This window comes from Jaculus jaculus, chromosome 7, assembly GCF_020740685.1.
Source record: "Jaculus jaculus isolate mJacJac1 chromosome 7, mJacJac1.mat.Y.cur, whole genome shotgun sequence".
NCBI classification, from domain to species: domain Eukaryota; kingdom Metazoa; phylum Chordata; class Mammalia; order Rodentia; family Dipodidae; genus Jaculus; species Jaculus jaculus.
This window is the reverse complement of record NC_059108.1, coordinates 15,225,093-15,245,402: the sequence shown is the minus strand read 5'-3', so window position 1 is coordinate 15,245,402 and position 20,310 is coordinate 15,225,093. Positions and strand designations below refer to the sequence as shown.

At 44.4% G+C, this 20,310-nt stretch overlaps 1 protein-coding gene across 3 annotated transcripts in view; it reads left to right on the top strand.

Annotated features, from left to right (window-relative positions):
- The window catches only part of Stard13 (StAR related lipid transfer domain containing 13), a 253,179-nt gene extending 245,950 nt beyond the window's left edge, over window positions 1-7,229 (top strand). For all 3 annotated transcript variants that reach the window (XM_004659996.2, XM_004659995.2, XM_045154367.1), the window contains exons 13-14: window positions 2,468-2,644; window positions 5,605-7,229. In XM_004659996.2, the coding sequence (XP_004660053.2) occupies window positions 2,468-2,644; window positions 5,605-5,722 (295 nt within the window). In that variant the 3' untranslated portion in view covers window positions 5,723-7,229. The remainder of the gene's footprint in view (window positions 1-2,467; window positions 2,645-5,604) is intronic.
- Window positions 7,230-20,310: the final 13,081 nt, after the last annotated feature.

Below are 20,310 nucleotides of genomic sequence, written 5' to 3'. Positions count from 1 at the left end.
GACTTTTAAGGGCGCATTTGTCTTAAACATTATGTGTTTCCCAGCAACCTTGGCATCCTGGTAGAGAATGTAGGCAGTTATGAGAGCAGTCTATGGCCACGGTTATTAAGACATTCGTCATGTTGTGGCATTAAATGCTATGGCTTTGCTCTCATCAGAAGAAAACGGGGTAGTTTTCCACGATAGCAACCGTGGAGGTGGCCCCAGCCATAGTGGCCCTCTAGAGGAAGGTGAGAAGTCCTTGAAAGGCGCCTCCTTCATTCTGTCCCCACAGCAAGCCTCCAGGGTGCTATGCATTAGCACGTCATTCCTTCCTACCTTGTGCCAGTCTCTCTGCTCAGGCTCTAAGGATACCCTGATGCTCACAACTGGCCACCATCTCACCTTGGTCTCTCGGGGTTCATATGGGGAAGGGTGGTCAATAAACAACAAGGAAAGGTGACACAGGCTTACGTATCCTAGGGGGAATGCGGCAGGTGGGGAGCTATTGGCACTTCCGAGGATTAACTACCAACTGCACCAGACCTGCTTTCTGCCAGCAGGGATTCTGTAATGCTTGAGGCAAGAAGGCAAGGGATGGCGAGGGGAGGAAGTCACAGCTGAAGACGTGCCCCATCTGACCCATCAGACGTAGTTAGCCCAGGTTCCCATCAAGGATCTCAGCTCGTTTTCTGTGGCTTGCAATGAAATATTCAGGACAGGGTCATTTATATAAAGAGTAGAGGTTTATTTAGCTTGTGGTTCTGAAGGCTGGCAAGTTCAAGATCATGGGAGAGACATCTGCTCAGCCTCTGGTGAGGGCCTCCCAACCAGGTCATGGGGCGTTACATGGCAACACGAGGCAAGCCTGCCAGAGAGAACTGCTTTTATGGCAAAGGCACTCCTTCAACCCACTAACTCATTAATCAGCTAACCCATGAAGGTTTCTTTTTCTTTATTTCACATTCTTTTTTAGTATTTTTAATTGACAACTTCCATAATTATAGACAATAAACCATGGTAATTCTCTCCCCCCACCCACACACACAGCATTCCCCTTCACAACTCTACTTTCCATCATATTCCCTCCCCCTCTCAATCAGTCTGTCTTATTTTTGATATTATCATCTTTTCCTTCTATTATGAGGGTCTTGTGTAGTGAGGTCATGAATATCGAGGCCAATTTCTATCTAGACAATTGCATTGTAAGGAGTCCTACCCTTCCTTTGGCTCTCACATTCTTCCTGCCACCTCTTCTGCAATGAACCCTGAGCCTTGGAAAGTGTGATAGAGATGTTTCAGTGCTAAGCACTCCTCGTCACTTCTTCTCAGCACTATGGTGCCTTCTGAATCATCCCAAGGTCCCCACCATCTGAAAAGAGAAGCTTCTCTAGCCAAAAGTGAGAGTGGTGTTGATAATAGGAAACCCATGAGTTTTAATTAATCTGTTCTTCAGGGCAGAGTCAACTCCCTGAGGCCCCAGCTCTCAACATTGCTGTCTGGGAGAACCAAGTCCCCAATGCCCTCTAACCATAGCATCATGCATATATATAATAGCTGCTCTTCCTAATGTGGTGGGACTGAGATTAATCACAGATGAGACCACTGAGCCTGGGAGCAGATTTGTGAAGTAAATACCAGGGAATAATGTAACTTATTATCATAGGTCTCTGTGGTGGAAGGGAAGTTAGAGGTGATTACTCCAATGCTCTCACATTTTGTGACTGCATCTACACAATTTCCTGAGCAGTAGCCCTTTTGTGCTTGTGACAGGGGCCCATTCCACCTGTGGATGGTAACATTCAGTCAGAAGTCTTTCTCTATACTGAGCTAAAATGGACCTTCTACCTCTGCCATCCAGACACAAATCAACTATGTTAATTTCTTCTCCCATTCAAGAGCCACTCAGGTAACTGAAGACAGTTGGCAGGCTCACATAGGTTTAGTTTCTTTCCAGTCAGACATCATGCGTTTGCTGTGGCTTGAACGACCTCCCTGGGAAGCCTTCCGTGTGCTCCTCCCCTGCAGATTGGCACTTACCACAGTGCTTTGAGTTGTCCCCACAGCCGTCACATCCCCTTTCCCTGGTTATGTATGTCCTCGTGTCGTCATGGCTTCTCAGGAGGGGGGCCCCACATGGATGTACTCAACAGAAGAATGGAACATTGAGTGAGTGTCGATTCCCCAACTGTGGAGTTACCTCTCCACTAATGGGCAGGAGCTTCTGTAGCAGACCACCATGGGGCCTCAGCTGGGGGTCCCAAGTGCAGCTTTGAGAGACACAGGACCATTTCTGGCCTCAGGGTCCCACAGCTGAGACCCTTCCTTTGAACTGCACTGTGTAAATGTTCCACAGGTTTACGGAAACCATTAGCTTAATCCAAGTCACTGACATTAGTATCTGAGGCCAAGTTTTTGGCAGGAAGAAAAGTGTAAACCTTAGCACCATACTCAGCCTAACCCTGACGCGTGGCTTGCTTTGCTTCAGGACCTGGAAGACCGACTTGCCCAAAGGAGTGTGCACCCTGGTGTCCCTCTCTGTGGAGCATGAGGAAGCCCAGCTCATGGGTGGCGTACGGGCCACGGTGATGGACTCCCAGTACTTGATAGAACCATGTGGCTCCGGAAAGTCAAGACTGACCCACATCTGCAGGATAGACCTGAAGTAAGTGGCTGATCCCAGCCCGGGGTTCAGGAGCCGCAGGTTATGCTTCATGTGCCCTCAGGCTCTGCTTGGTCACGCTCATGTCTAATCTCACCAGACTCTTCCTCATTGCCTTGAACCAGCTTTTACCGAGGACTATATATATAACCTCCCCACTTCCTAAAATGCTGACATTTCTCCCTCTGACTTTTCTTTATTTTTATTTATTTTATTTGTTCATTTGACAGAGAAAGAGGGAGAGAGAGAGAATGAGTGGGCCAGGGCCTCCAGCCACTGCAAACGAACGCCAGACATGTGCACTCCCTTGTGCATCTGGCCAATGTGGGTCCTGGGGAATCAAACCTGGGTCGTTTGGCTTTGCAAACAAATGCCTTAACCACTAAGCCATCCCTCCAGCCCCAGACTTTACTCTTCTTTATTTCCCATTTTACTTAATGTCTTTACATTCATTTATTATTTATTTATTTATTGGAAAGCAGGGAGAGACAGATGGACGGGGGCCGGGGGGGCGCACCACAGCCTCTAGCCACTGCAGATGAAACACAGACGCATGTGCCACTTTGTGTATCTGGCTTTATGTGAATACTGGGGAATCGAACCCTACTCATTAGGCTTTGCGGGCAAGTGTCTTAACTGCTGAGTCATCTCTCCAGCTCCGATTGATTCATTTTTTTTTTCTTTTCACAATTTTTATTAACATTTTCCATGATTATAAAAAATACCCCATTGTAATACCCTCCCTCCCCCCCCCCACCATTGATTCATTTTTAACTAACAAGTTTAAAATTATATGGTCATGGCACACGGATTTATGTTTTGACATATGTGCACCCCGTGGAACTGCCAGATCAAGCTATTGACATTTGCCTTATCTCACATTCCTACTATTCATGCTGAGAACACTTGAATCTACTCACCGTATTTATCAAGAGTACAACACATTGTTACTACCTGTAGTCCCCCAAATACCACATTTTCTCACTCATTCATGGAACCCAATATATCAAGAGTCTGGGCAGGGCAGAATAATGAAATTCAATAAGAGACACCAGGAGGGCAGGCTAGAAGACTCATCTCTGTCACTTTAAGTTTGTTAAAACAAATGGTGATATATTTCAAAGTCACTTAAAAGAGTGTGAAATTCCCAACACACAGACATGAGTAACAGTTGAAGAGATAGAAATGCTTCTTGTATGACTTATCAAATTATCATTTATGTACCTCATAAATATGTACAAATTTAATTAAAATAACCTTTAGTGACCATATACAACAGATCCCCTTGAGTGCATTACTCCAGCCTAGCTGAAACTTGTGTCTTTTGTGTAACATCTGCGTATGAGTCTTAGTCCCTGATAACGATCATTCTACCCTCTGTTTCTGTGGGTTCCGTGTCTTAAGATTTCACATACAAAGCCAGGTGTGGTGGCTCACACCTTTAATCCCAGCCCTCAGAAGGCTGACTTTGCAGGGTGGACATGAGTTTGAGGCCAGCCTGGGACTAGAGTGAGCTCTAGAACAGCCTTGACTAGAGTGAGACGACCCTGCCTCAAAATAAACAAAAAGAAAACATTTAAAAGATTCCACATGTAAATGAGAACATGCAATATTTGATATTGTTTGCTTAGCTTCTTACATTTAATTAATGTCCTGTAGGTTTATCCATGTTGTCAAAAATGACAGGTTCTCCTCTTTGAAGACTGGGTCATATCCCATCATATGTATATGCTATATTTTCTTTACTCACTCACCACTGGATATTTAGATTGATTTCATATCTTGGCTGTGGTGAATATCATGCTGCAACGAACATGGGAGTGGAGATACTGACTTCACTGTCTTTGGGCATATACTTTGTAGTGAAATTGTTACATTAGTTGATAGGGTTTTTTTTTTTTTTAATTTTCATTTTCCATTTTGCCCTTGTTTATATTTTGGTGCATCTGAGCACACACAGACTCAGGGTAGATGCTCAGGAAATCAGAATCTTATGTTTCTTCCATCACTATTCCCTTCTGCTATTTCCCCTCTAGTGGTTTCTTTGACAAGAAACTTAATGCTGTAGTTCCCTTCTCTTGGCTGGTACTAAGCACCCAACCAAAGGCAGCTTGTGGGAGGAAAAGGTGTTATTGTGGCTTACAGACTCAACAGGGAGCTCCATGAGGGCAGGGGAAAACATGACATGAGCACAGAGTGAATGGACATCACCTCCTGGCCAACATCAAGTGAACAACAGCGGCAGAAGAGTGTGCCAGACACTGGCAAGTGGGAGTTGGATGTAACAGCCACAAGTCAGCCCCCAACAGCACCCCTCCTCCAGGAAAGCTCCTGTTCCCAAAGTTCTACCAGCTGGGGACCAAGCATTAGAATACATGAGTTTGTAAGGGACACCTTAATTCAAACCACCACACTAAACTTATATCTAATTCCCTTCAAGGTATTCTTGATATTGAATTGAGTTCTCTGTCTAGGTAGATACAGATTTAGCTCTCTCAGCAAATTCTACATTCAATGTGAACCTTCTCACTTTACTTCAATAAGCCCCCAAAATTACTTTAAAGGCAGTTGTAAGTGATATGCTTGGGTAACAGAACAAGGCCCTTGGACCCTTGAGACAGAATCCCCAAGCTGTTTGCAGGTGTACTGGTGTACTGGTGACCGAAGAACAGCTTTTTCTCCCTTTACAATTACTATGGTCTATATACGTCTTCCCCACTTCCTCTCTGCTTTCTTTTGTAAAATATTTTATTTTTATTTATTTATTACAGTCAGAGAGCAAGAGAGAGAGAGAATGGGCACACCAGGGCTTCTAGCTGAACAAACTCCAGATGCATGCGCCACTATGAGCATCTGGCTTATGTGGGACCTGGAGAATCGAACCTGGGTCCTTAGGCTTCACAGGCCTGCTCCTTAAGTGCTAAGCCATCTCTGCAGCCCCTCTCTGCTTTCTTTTCCCACAGAGGCCACTCCCCAGAATGGTACAGCAAAGGCTTTGGACATCTTTGTGCAGCAGAAGTTGCCAGGATTAGAAACTCTTTTCAGCCTCTCATTGCTGAGGGCCCAGAAACTAAAATCTGAGTTTTCCCCCGGTGTGACATCAAACTCAGGGAATGGGAAGTCAAAACCAATGCTTGCGGCACAGATCACCAGCGTGAGAAGGCGAGTGCAAGGAGCCCTGGAGGCCGTGGGTGATGCTCAGGGTGGAAACGCCGAGAAGTCCCAATGCCGAAGGTACACGAGTTTTCTGAGAACTTTTCTAGCCTTCCCAGAGACAGCTACATCTGTACTAATATAATATTTTTTAAAAATGAGAACATTTATCTATGTTACTTAAATGGGTTATTCCTTGCGTGTTACCTAATTTGCTATTTAAAGGCTTCTAAGAAGCATATCTCCAGCTGTAAATAAATGTATTATAGCATATGTACATATGTGTGAATATCTGTCTTGACTGTATATATGTAAAATATTGATTTTATAAATAATTGTCTGACTCTGTGAGTCCCTTCCTCACATGGTTGCTCTGGAAGCCATCTCCCTACTGCCCTGTTAGCTGAGTAGAGCCTGCTGCTGACGCCAAAGTGTGACATGTCTAGTCTGTTCTTCTGCCCTAATTCTTACCCAAAGATAAGCTAACCAAAGGAAAATGGCATCAAAAGCCTCTGCATTTTGGCCACATGTTTTTGTTGTTTAAAAACAGACAGTGTAATATTGGGATATACTGAGGGGAAAAATAATTACTCATCTTTATCTCCAAAGCAGTGGATGAGAGGTCATTGCCAAATTTAAAGCTACATTGTGAGTTGCTGCTGGGCCCACCATATGCAATTTCAGTGAGACGTCGGATGACCACTGGAGTAAGCACCAGCACCTTCCCCACCCCATACCCTAAATACATCAGAGACTCTTCATGGTCACAGCCAAGGGGTTATAATGCTATTTAATGTACTTCTCTTTGACCAGTGGCCTATGTGGCCACAGTTATTTGAGACTTTCTTACTAACTTATGGTATTGAGCTTGACTCTGGACACCAGACAAAGGGAGACGATGGTCTGTCAGGAGTCTTTGGCCATAACAGCTTCAGGGAATCCACATTGTGCTATATATAAATGATGCTTTTACAATATCATTAATTAAAATCTTTCGATCTAAAAGACAGGGTTTTAAACTAACATAAGACCAAAGCTGTATTGCTCATTAGTTTCAGAAAACATAAGCAAATATATCACTCCCATATTTCTCCACTACCTAGCTCACTTTGCATTTGACCCCACCTTATTTATTGCTACGTAAACTAAGCAAACTGGTTTTCCTTACCTAACTGAGAATGAATTTTTTGTTTTTATTGTAATTCAACAACTGTAGAGAGTATGATAACTTATTTTGTTTGGCTTCAAGAAGAGAGATTTTCTTCGGTTGTCTGGGACAGAGACTGATATCCTAATTTAGCAACTGGTATTGGAGAAAAAAAGAATACAAATGTGTTTTCAGTGTTTTGTATTATATGCATTTATGCAGTGTTTTCTTTTTATCAGCAGTGTGCAACTGTTTTGCTGAGAGTAATAAAAAAATTGCTTTCTGTAAGTTCAGTATGATGCAAGAAAAATCATACTAGGAAGTTTTCGTTCCCATGTCTACCTAGGAAAATGACAGTCAGCCTGCAGCTGACCTGTTGGGCAATGCTCTGTGGACAAGATAAATCCATTTTTGCTGTGACATCTTAACCAGGCACTTGATTACTTCGTTATACATCGTCAAGATCATTAGTGAAGTTTAGTCCGGCTCAACACTCATCCTGCACCAGAGATACAGCACTGTGCATTAAAAAATCAAATGGGCACCAGAGGATGAACGGCGCTGTTTCCCACAGAGCAGTGAGCCTCCAGTGTCAGCACATCAATCATCCAAAGAGCTTGTCACCAGGCCCACTCTGATCCAGGCAGCTTGGGGCAGGTCTGATGTCATTCAGGGTGCCTGAAACAAGGACCCAGAGGATGCTTAAAACAGAATAAATCAATCTGATTGTTTTCTTCATTCTCTTCCTCTTCCATTACCTGACTTTTAAATTTTATGCACATACTAACCATATCACTGCTGCATAACGATGTGGTGCATCTTTAAAGTAAAGGAAAATGGGGGAGGGGGGAGACATGATGCATCAAGGCTATTTCTCAAATGCCACAGTATTTATTCATTGTTACCTTGCCAATGGAAATAAAATATGATACTGCATTCAAATATTATATTTATACCTCATGTATATTTTTACCTCAATTGTTAGTATCAATCATCAATTGTAAATAAGTAATTGCCAAGGCAGATAAATTTATATGCATTAAATATTTCCTATTTTCTGTAAAACACATGTTGATTTTCCTGATTCATTCTACAAGTGAAAGCATACTTTATGAGGAAAATTCTTCCCAAAGATAGTTCCCATGAGCCAGCCTCTTTGTTACTGTCTGTGGTGAATATCACATCCAAGTCACAAGGATGTTGTTAACCAATAGTCAATAACAAGTTAAACACTATGTATCTTGGCCTATAACATAAAACTAATGGTTAGGGATTTTTCTAAATGTATTCTATTGGTTTTAAATCTGAAAGATACACAAACAAACTGATTGCATTTTAGTTAGATAGCGTCCTAGTCAGCTTCACGTTGCTGGGATGAACCTCCAAACCAGGCACAGTCCATGGGAGGAACAGGATGTATTTGAAGCTCACAGATCCAGGGGAAGTAAAGAGAATGCCCACCACCAAAAGCAAGAGCAAACATCTGACAACCAAACAGCAGGGAACCCAGGCCGAACTCAGACTGCTCCCCGCATACTTTAGGCTGGTATTTCAGATCTGCCCCCAAACACACCTTAGGGCTGGACCCTAGGATCAGCTCACAGTGACACCTCCTCCAGCCAGATGGTTGGAACTCTAATAAGTTACAAGCGTTAATGAACTCCTGAGTCTATTGGGAGGACGTCCATCCAAACTACCACAGATAGTACAGTAGCTATCAGTTATGTTTTATGTGTGCTGAATGGACAAGAAACGAAGACGTGATAAATGCTTACATGACATGAGACCAAGAAGCATAGACAAAATGACTGAGCCATGTACTCTCTCTAGTTTCTGTCTCTGAAAACCAACAAAAGACCCATAATTAAGCAAGCTAGCACCCCAGTCTCAGCAATAGGTTCCAAAAGCTAGAGACCACACAGTCTGGAGGAGTGACCCCAACTCTGACCTCTGCTCACCGGGTGTTCTCCCATTACTTGGAGGATTTGCTGTCATAGGCAAAGGAAGAACTAGATGGCTTTGTTTCCTGTGATATATGGACACACACACACAAAATGTGGAGTCGTCCTAGCAACCAAAGAGTAGAAGTGATTTCCTAGGAGCACAGATAAAATGAGAAGATGAAGCCTAACTTCATTATAAATATTCTTAGGTATGGGCTGGAAAGATTGCTCAGCAGTTAAAGTACTTGCCTACAAAGCCTGACAATCCAGATTCAATTCCCCAGCACCCACATAAAACCACATGCACAGTGGCACATGCATATGGAGTTACCCTGGCATGCCCCCTCCCCCCCAGCCTGTCCCTGTCTCTCTGCTTGCAAATAAATAAGTTAAAATAGCGTTAAAATTCTTAGGTATGAAACTGCTCTACTTCTGTCTTTTGAGACTGAGCGACGGGCGGGGGGAGGGGTAAGCCATGTGATTTCTCAGGAATATAATATAAAAGGATAAAATAGACCCCAGCCAAGTAGAGTATCTCACACTATAACAACATCAACAACAACAAAAAGCAAAACTGGGGCTGAGAGATAGCTTAGTGGTTAAGACGCTTGCCAGCAAAGCCAAAGGACCCAGGTTTAATTCCCGTCCCCCATGTAAAGCCAGATTTACAAGGAGGCACATGCATCTGGAATTTGTTTGCAGTAGCTAGAGGCCCTGGTATGCCCATTCTCTCTCTCCCTCTCCCTCTGTCTATTGCTATCTCTCTTTCACTCTCAAATAAATAAAATAAATAAACAGTTTTCAATTTAAAAAAAAGCAACATGTACGGACTCCGCAGCAAGAAGAATAAACACTTCCCATGCAGTGTTGTGACGTTGGAAAGCCACAAAGTTCGAACAAAGGAGGAGGTGCAACCTAGGGCATTTCTCAGGGCAATGGAGCTTCCAGTCCACTAGTTGCCCCTGTCGGGCTTCTTCAGCCACCCAAGCCCACACGCCCCTCGGGCACAGCTGAGAACATAACTCCAGTCAGTCAGTAGTGTAGCTGCATTGCCGGTCACTCAGCAGACACCCGTTCCACACCGAGTGGGCATGGGCCACGAAAGGCAGCGGCGCTGATGAAGGGAAGACATGATATAAATGGAAAGAATGACACAGCCCATCCTCGTGATCCCGGGACGTTTTGTCCTATGAGGTGTCTTTGCCAACCCTGCCATTGCTTCTGAGCAAAGTGCTGACTCAGTTTCCTATGAGACTCTGGTCATGTTGCTGTCAACCCATCAACACGTTACCTTGTTTTACTGTTCTGGTAAAGACACTTGAATATAAACTTGTTGCATCTTATCTTCAGGGTGCCTGATAGTAAAATCCTAGCACAGAAAAAGTTAACATTTCCTCGGTCCTGACCAATATGACTGTAAAATTCTTGGGCTTCCAGGCTCCCAAGAATAAATTGTCTTATTTAATTTTTTAATTTATTTTTATTTTTATTTATTTATTTTTTTTTTTTTGCAGTGGCTCAAATTCATTGCCTCAACACACTAGGCAAGTGCTCTGCTACTAATATATCTCCGCAACTTACCACCAACATCTTCTTACTTACTATACTTCTTTTGTGATTGGGTAATATATATATATATTTTTTTTTTAGGGTAGGCTAACTGTGCAGCCCAGTCTGGCCTTAAACTCATGATCCTCCTTCCTCAACCTCTTAAATCCTACAGTGAAAGGCATGTACCACCAGAGCTGGCTTCCTGGGCTCGGACTCAAGAAGAGCACTGCGGGTTTGAGGTGAGCGGCACACGGAGCTGCGCGGGGAGGAGGGCACTGAAGACCTCGGAGAGAGACGGCCAACAGCTAGTTGGACAAACAGGCGTGTGATGGTCCATCTTTTTCAACTTTAGTGGACCGACCCCAGGGTGGCCAGAGGAAACAGTGTGTGTCTGTATGAGACTGGGCATTTTGACGAGTGGAGTCACAGAAGCAGGCAGCCACCCCCAAACAAGCTAGGCATGATCTTATCTGTTGGAGGCCCAGATAGAATACAAGGATGAGAAAGGAAGGATTTGTCCTGTCTTCCCCTCCCTCTCACTGCTGGAGCAGGGGCATCTCAAGTCATCTTCTGTCCCAGAGCTGTGATTTGTAATAGTGGCTCCTGTGGGGCCCCCCACCCCTGGACTGAGTCATGCCACTAGCTCCCCTGGGTCTCCAGCATGCATACGATAAGCTGTGGGACTCCTCAGCCTCCCTAATCTCGCAAGTTAATGCATCATATCTCCAAATATACACAATGAGTGTTAGTATTATGCACATAATATTTTAGCAATAATATCATTACTCACTGGAGTAGTGTCATTGGTTTCCCCTCCTGACTATTAAGTTAATGGTTCAGTGATGCCAAGCCACTCTTGCATATCTTTGAGACTTTAAATAAACCTTGTATCCACCTTGATGGTAATTGATCGCCTTCTGATTCCCTAAGCCCCTATATAGACATCATTTCTTCCATGGACTTTCCAATTCACTTATTTCTTTATTTATTTCTTTTCTTGCATGGAGCATGCTGCATTTAGTTACTAGGCAATGAATATAACTCTCCCACTAGATACAAGCTCTTGAGGACCTGAACCAAGTGTACCTAACTTTGAAGCTCCAGCTTCCTGGTGTGTCATGCTACCCAGTGTTTGTTTATATGAACCCTGAAAGACATGTGACTGTACATTAAGTAAATAGGTGTCATAGAAGTGAAACTACAGCTGGAGAGATGTCTTAGTGGTTAAGCACTTGCCTGTGAAGCCTAAGGACCCCGGTTCAAGGCTCAATTCCCCAGGACCCATGGTAGCCAGATGCACAAGGAGGCGCATGTGTCTGGAGTTCATTTGCAGTGGCTGGAGGCCCTGGCACGCCCATTCTCTCTCTCTCTCCCTCTCTTTCTCTGTCTGTCACTTTCAAATAAATAAACAAAAAATTTAAAAAATATAAAAAAGAAGTAAAACTACTAGGCTAGAGAGGCAGCTCAATGGTTAAGGCACTTGCCCACAAAGCCTGACAGCCTGGATTCCATTCTCCAGCACCCACGTAAAGCACAAAGTGCACACGAGTCTGGAGTTTATTTGCAGCGGCCAGAGGCCCTAGCACACCCATTCACAGTCAGTCTCTCTCCCTCAGACTCCCTTGCAAATAAATAAATAAATAATATTTTAAGCAGAAATGAAACTACTACGCAGGCACCATGCACACCGGACTCCAGAGCCAGTGGGTTAACATATCTTGTGGTTTGACTATTTCAGCCCTCCCCAGTTGTGTGGAAAAAAGGAGAATTACTTGCTCTCCCCAAGGTAAATGCTACTGTTTCTAAATTCTGCAAGCACTGAACACTTATTAGGAACAAATGGGGACATTGGATTAGTTCTTTCACTCGATAAAGAAATGTGTACCACATGTCAGACACGGATCTGAGGGTGCCATGACTAAAACACAAATTTCACTTATCACAAAACTTACTAGGCTAGTGGGGGGAGGGGGAGGAGGCCCAGAAGCAATGGAAATAGCTGACCAGATGAACACAGAGGGGAAAACTAGACAGCGGAAAGCTTTGTGACGACAGATAAAAAGGTCAGAGGAGGCTGCAGCAGGGAATATTCCAAACGATGTCCCCTCTTTACAGGGGTGGACTCGAGTCTGGAGGGCACTCACTGAAGTTTCCAGGCTCTTGTGTTCCAGAGCAAAAGGTTGAGCCAGGGACACAGGGATACTGAGAGAAACAAAGACAGCCTGATTAATTCAGGGAAGAGAAAGGCACTCCCACAAAGAGAAGTAGGCTACAGAGCAAAACCCGGTCCGCGGCTCACACTGCGAGAGTCCTGATCATGTATAGGTCATTTACAGAGGGGTCACCTTCTCTCACTGTCAGAGATGACCGGACTTTTCATGGGCATGCTATTTTGTGTTTCCCGTGGGGAACAGTTTCTAGTCTTCCTTAATCAGCCAGCTTCTTTTATCTTTCCATCTTAATATCTCTCCCTATCTATCTATCTATCTATCTATCTATCTATCTATCTATCTATCTATCTATCTATCTATCTATCTACACATATATATCCACTATAGTTACTAAAATTCCATAGGTTGTGGTTCTTTCAATCACCTTGCAGAGTACTTATTCCTTGTGAAGAAAAGAAGGACAACAGCCCAGGTGGCTACTCGGAGGAGTGTCCTCACTGATGCCACATGTCCCCATCTTTCGGTCAGAAAGCACCTGACTGGCGGCCCTGCAGATGTTAGCGCTTCCTCACCATGTCTAGGCGGCAGTACAGCAAGGCCCCGATGATGTTTCTATCAACCGCACACGCTCCCTTTGAGCAGGAGACCCTTGCAGCTCATTGCCGGGCTAGCACAACTACACAGCTCCCTTCTGTTCCTGTCGCACTGGTACCCAACTCCTCCAGGGAAAGACCTGACTCTCCCTACCTCCTTATCGAGCTAGGCTAAGCTCTCTCTCAGGTCCCACAGCATAAATGAGATCAGGCTGTTGCTAGTAATCAGATTCAGTCAGCGAAAGAAGAGCAGAGAAATATAGAATTTATTTAAAGCTGTTAACGAAATGGCCGTTCACAGAACCCCCTGATCCAAGCCTGACCTCAGGGCACTTCTCCATCCAGCCTGCCCAGTCCAGCCCCTGCCACATCCACATAGGTCAACAGTGGTTATCTGCACCCGGAACGGAGCGAAGCTCACCTAAATGGCAAGCAAAGTCTTCCCACTCCTTAGAACGTGAGGGTGCTGGGGGGCGTCAGTTTGTCTTGGAGAAGACTTGCCTTAGTCCACTCAGCACAGGGTGTGGCTCACCTGATAGAGATTATCACACAATGGACCAGCAGCGTTGACTCACTTCCCGACATGTGGGTTATCTCACAGGAAACACCACCACATTGTTTCCTACAGGCGTAATTGAGGAGCCAGCCCCTGCCAGAGCCCCCCACCCACAAGCCTTGGGAAAAGGGGGTGGTGCAGCATTTTCCGGGTCCCCTCCTCTCAGCAAAGCTGAGCAGGTTTTTCTGCAGTCCACCCTGTTCTGCAATGTCCTCCCTAGTCCACCGAGCATCAATCCTCCCACCTGCTCAAAAGCTGATGACAATTTGGCTGATGACATTTAAATATGAATGAGCTTCAGGCAGAGTTTCTCCATTATGTATTTGCATAATTAAGCTTTTTATCCCTTTACTGGGAACCAGAGGCTTTGTCTCCTGCAAAGCACATTTCAGGCATCAGCAGGCAGGTAGGAGCTATTTTGGGAATAGGGGGAAAATAATGGAAATCATACCAAAACACAGAAAGACCTCAACTTGACCTTGTCTTCTAAAGTGTTTGGGAATATAGAGAAGGACTCTTTCTGCCCCCACATGACTCCTCCATCCCTGATTGTGTGTGGGGGGGGGAGTGAGGAAGGTGGGAAGAAGCAGGTAGTATACCTAGGACTCAGACTTTTCCAGATCATTCCACAACTGAGGAGCTTTGCCTTGAAATCAGAAGGGTGATTCCTAGCAAACTTCCTACTTAGCGCTCCCTTCATGTAGTAGTTTTATCATGGCTGTAACTATGATTGGACAGAACTTAGGAACTTAGGGAAAGATACGTTAGGGAATGGTTTCTTTTGCTCACAGTTTCAGAGGCTCCAGTCCACCATGGCTGATAGGGTGTCACAGAGCAGCTCACATCAGGATGGACAGGAAGAACAGCAGTCACAAGAAGAGGGCCGGTTCCCCAATGGCAAACCTGCAGTGGCCTGTTTCCTTCAGCCAGAACCAACCTTCCCCAGTTCTACCACCTCCCAATAGCCTCTTCAAATTTTGAACCCATCAATAAATTAAACCATTTATTAGGTCCAAGCCCTGAAAATGCTCTCACAGACACACCAACATGGGTTTTTACTATCTAGGCATTTCTCAGTTCAGTCAATTTGATAATTAAGATGAACCATCACCCTTCACCTGATCTTTCTCTCTCTCTGTTTTGTTGTTGTTGTTGTTGTTGTTGTTTTTGGTTTTGTTTTTTTTTTTTTGAGGTAGAGTCTCACTGTAGCTCAGGCTGACCTGGAATTCACTAAGGAGTCTCAGGGTGGCCTCGAACTCATGGTGATCCTCCTACCTCTGCCTCCCGAGTGCTGGGATTAAAGGCGTGAGCCACCACGCCTGGCTGGTTTTTCGAGGTAAGGTCTCACTCTAGCTCAGGCTGACCTGGACTTCACTATGTTCACTATGTAGTCTCAGGGTGGCCTTGAACTCACAGAGATCCTCCTGTGTTTGCCTCCCGAGTGCTGGGATTAAAGGCTTACGCCACCAAATCTGGCTGATCTCTCTTCTTATTTGCTTCAAAGTGGTCCAAATCTCATTGTTTTAGGGAAATAAATGCCTGATACCGATGTTTTTCAAATTTTCTGCTTTTAAGTCTTTGCTGATGAAAACTCCAAAGAGAGTTTAACTGAGGATGGAAGACGCACTCTGAATGTTAGCAACATCATTCCAATAAAAAGAAGAGGGTGAAGTAAGTACCAGCATTCCTTTCTCCCTCTCTTTCTCTTTCTCTTTCTCTCTCACCCCCCTCCAACCTGTGTGACTGTTCAGTGGTTGAGGATGCTTGCTTACAAAGCCTGCTGTGCCAAGTTCAGTTCCCCAGTGCCCACATAAAGCCAGAGGCACAAAGTGGTACATGCATCTAGAGTTTGTTTTCAGAAGCAAGAGGCCCTGGTGTACCAGATATGCTCCTATTCTCTCTCCCCCTTCTCCCCAACTCCCCCCCAATAAGGAAATAAAAATAATTTTGAAAAAAGAAACTAGCATTCTCATTATCTTGAAGTTCACCTCAATGGGTTGGGGCTTGCCCTTAAGGCTTTGATCCCACTATCCCAGTGGAGCACAGTTGGCCCACCCTCACTCGTGCTGATCTTTGTAACGATTACCGCTGAAGCGGCTACAGCCCCTGGACCTGAGACCTAAAATTCCATCATATTTCTTTCTGTAACAAGCTTTACAGTTTCCACATTCTCTGCATTGTATTTTCCTGCACAATACACTACCAATCCATTACTTTCTAATTCAACTTTTCTCTAGTTCTCAAGACAGGCAGCAGCCAGTTTTGTTTTGTTTTGTTTTGCCATAATATCACACGAACTGCCTCTAGCCCAGTTCTCAAGTCCTTCCCCTTCCCCCTCAATAAAACCTCATAAGCAGAGCTGACACAGTCCACATTTCTTTCAACTTTCTGACCTTTCAAATTCTTACCAGAATGACCCCATTAAGTTCTGCTTACAACACTGTATGTCTTCTCTAGTCCGAAGTTCCAAATCCTTCCTTATTCCTCTCACAAACCAGCTTAAAAAAAAAAAAGAACCATGCAGTCAGGTTTATTGCAGTAACAGCCCCACTTTTTAGTACTAATTTTCTGTAGCAGTTACTTCCTCAGCGCCGGGATGAAACACCTGATAAGAAGCAGTTTACGGAAGGAAAAAGTTGATTTTCAGCTTACAGTTTCACGGGGAAGTTCCACCATCGCAGTGACAGTGTGACAGGAGCAGACGTCTTCCCATCAGCAGAGAGGAGACAGAAAGAGGAAGCTGAAAGCAAATGGAGTTGGCTTATAACTCCCTGAGGTCAGTCCCCAGCAACAAACACACCATCTCCAGCAAGGCTCCATCTCTTAAAGGCTCCACAAACTTCACAAACAGCACCACCAACTGGGGATCTGTTTGAACTTTATGTTCAAACCATCACTGTTACCATCTGTGGTTTCAACATTTACTCAGGGGTACTAGAAAAAAAAAAAGTCCCCCAAATGGAAATGGACAGTTCAAAATTATCTTGAACAAACAAGTGACCCAGTAATCTAAAATTAAGTGTTTTCTAAAGAACAGCCACCGGCGGGCTGTCACCACCCATCTTTGGTCTCTGCTGGGCTACCATCTGTGAGGCTGAGCCCCAGCGACGTGCATGAGGAACACTTGTTCCAGAACGGTGTTTCTTTTCTAAAATAGCATGAAACAGAATGCTCAACTCAAAAGAAATTTGGAAGTAGCAAAGGGAAAGAACATTTCTGGTTTTCTGGGTTTCCAGGATAAACCCAGCCCAACATCACCCACATAGCTCAATAGAAAGAGAAATCTAAAAGATCCCTTTTGCTGCCTCATCCTGAGGCCTAAATTCTGTTCCTCTTGACACAGAACAGTCAACAACCAGGACCTGTGTGCACATGCACAAACTGAGGGGATTTTAAACAAGAGCTCATTCAGCAATGTGACTGCTCCAGGGAACTGGATAGAGGGCTCTCTGAGAAGACAGAGGAACATTCAGGTTCTAGTTCAAGGATGTGGGAGTGTGAAACAAACAGCGGCCCCTGTTCCCAGGATGCTAATGCGGAGGCTATGCACAGGTTGAAAATAGATAGCCCAAGGTGACATTATGGGGTCATACAACTTAGGAGGTAGGCAGCCTCTTGGGCTGAAGGTCTCAGGAGAAGGCTATGACCATGATGTCATGATGAGGCAATTCAAGCTAGAAAAAGGGACTTGGGGATAAGGAGCTCTTATCCCACCATGCAACAAGCAGGCATAGCAATTACCAGACCTTTTCCAAGTAGAGATTGAGGCTGTAGGACAGGGCACCTGAACTTCAAATCCTGATGTACAAACACCAGCGTGGCAGAGAGCAGAGGCGCCTGTGCTGGTGCTCTGCACACTGCATGCTGTTGCTCCTCATCCCTTAGGTTGTCACCAGCCACCCATGGAGTAAACCCTTTATGAAGAAAAAGTGAGAAGATAGCCACAGCTGTATGGATGCTTTAAGTTCTTGCTATGTCATACAGGTACACAAAAGTGTGTACGTGTGTTGTGTGTGTGTGTGTTTGTGTGTGTGTGTGTGTGTGTGTGTATATATATATATATATATATATATATATATATATATATATATTCTATACATATACATATTTGGATACACATAAATTTATGTGCTAATCCAATATTATTATTTCCACTTTTTTTTGAGTTAGGGTTTCACTGTAGTCCATGCTGACCTGGAATTCACTATGTTGTCTCAGGGTTGCCCCTAGCTCATGGCCTCCTACCTCTTCCTCACAAGTGCTGGGATTCAAGGCGCGGGCACCACGCCCAGCCAATACTACTTTTTATAAGAGTAAACTGAGGCACAGAAAGAACTAATGACCTTCCTGAAATCATCCATCTAGGACTGAGTCCCTGGAGATGTGATCTTTGCTCTGATGCCCTCCATGTGAAGGAGGCTCCTTCTGTACCCCTGCTATGACATGACCCATTCAAAGTGGAGGTCAGAGAGTTTTGCTGGCTGAGAGAAGACCCAGTACAGAATTAGGCTAAGTGGATCTCCTGCAACATAAAACTTTGAATATAATTTGCAAGTCATCTCCATAATGAAGATGCTAATGAAAAGGACCCACACAGTAAGCTCCCTGATGAGCTCAGGGTTTACAAAGGGGATCTAGGGAGGCCGAGGAAAGGACAAACTCCATCCCTGCTCCAGCACAGCAACTCGTGCCCTGACCTTCCCAACACCCTGCTGGGGGAGAACAGATGCAAATGTGTCTCCCTGGTCCCTAGTGTTGCTTGGACACAGTCACAGCATGCCAGGTGGCTCCCATCCACCTTGTATGCCCTGAGCCTGCAGCCAAGTCAGCAAGCAAAGCCCACATGGCCCACCTACCCACCTCCAAGCTCCGGCCTGGTGCCACGTGACTGGCCCTAAGATTGAGATTCAGGTGGGAGACCTCACCTTCTTCTACAGTTCTCAGACATTTGAACAGTTGTAAATGGAGATTTTTTTTTTTTTCTGCTTCTCTCTGCAATACTTCCTACACACAGGGATAGGTAAGAGACAACCAAACATTGCAGCATTTCTGGGCCGCTGGAACAAATAATCTCTAATGGCATTAGAATTGTGCTCATTTCTTAGAAACAGTGGAAAAGACTAAGAATAAATTCAGAGATGGACATCAGCTTCTGGAGGCAGCGCAGGAAGGTGACAATGCATAATGCATTGAGGGTTTTTGAGAATGTACAAAGGACAGCAAGCAATGAAAATAATGATATAAAGACTTTTTAAAAGGCATAGGTTGTGGAAAAATAAAGAGAAGGAGCAAACAAGCTTCTGCATTGGTAGATGATATAGTGTCAATGGGAGGCAAAGGGGAAAAAATAATTCCTTCATTTTGATAGCCTCATTTTTTTTCAGCTGTAAATATCCTTTCCTTAAAAGTGTGCAATAAAATTTGCCAGCTATAACGTACATATGATGTGACTAGGGAAGAACAGGGCACAAGTTGCTTGCCTTGCAGAGTATGAATTTTCTTTCCTTGCGTGTCCAATCCCCTGAACTCATCTGCCCTTGCTGCTCAGCTCCTTGTCTCTAGCATGTCATTATGAAAACATCTACGGTTGTATTCAAAGGGCATTATGGCTCTAAAGCAATGCCCACAAATCATGTCGTGCTTCTCCTCTCAAGAGGTGGAGCCTATTCTCCTCCTCTGAAGAGTGTGGGCTGTGAGTGATAACTTGCTTTAACAGTAAGATAGTAGCAGAAATAGCCAAGAGTGAGTCTAAGGGTAAATCTGAATTTCTTCTGAAAGATTGCTAGTTTTGGAATTGGTGAATCACACAGTTCACATCTGTTGAACCTGGTAAGCAATTGCTGAGTTAATTTCTAAAGTCGTTCCACTATTTTATACCCCAACCAGCAAAGCAGGAGGGTTCTAATTTCTAAGCACCCCACTGGCATTGATTGATTATTGCTCATCTTTTGAAGGATGGCCATGCCAGCAGGTGGGAAGTGTTATGGCAATATCACATGCAGTTTTAAATTTTGAGCAAAACTACAACTGTTAAATAATCACAGGATGTGCCCAAATTCAATGGACACAAGTTGTGATTCCTCCTCTTTTTTCTTTTTATTAGTTCTGTACTCAGTGAATACAGTCAAGTTGGTACCATTGTTAGCCTCCTCCCTGTCCTCCCCCCTCTGCAGGGACCCTCCTTTTTGGGGTATATGGGTTGTGCATTGTGGGGTTAGCCATCAGTGGTGGGGAGGAAACAATGTCTCTGTACATAATGTCCCAATGTGTGGCTCTAACAATCTTTCTGGCCCCTCTTCCACCAATTTCCCTGAGCCATGTTGGGTTCATTTTAGGTCTGCTTCAGTGATGAGGTCTTGGGAGCCTCTGTGTCTGGGTATCTGGTTTGGTAGGAGTTGATTTTTCTCTGTGACTATCTCCTTCACCCTTGTGCTAGTACTAGGTTCACCAAGAAAGCAGCACTCTTACTCATTTCCCCAATTATTCTTTGTTTCAGCTGGGGCCTTTTTGAGGTATGATGGGGTGGTTCTCTCCTTAAGATCTGCGTTTATCTGA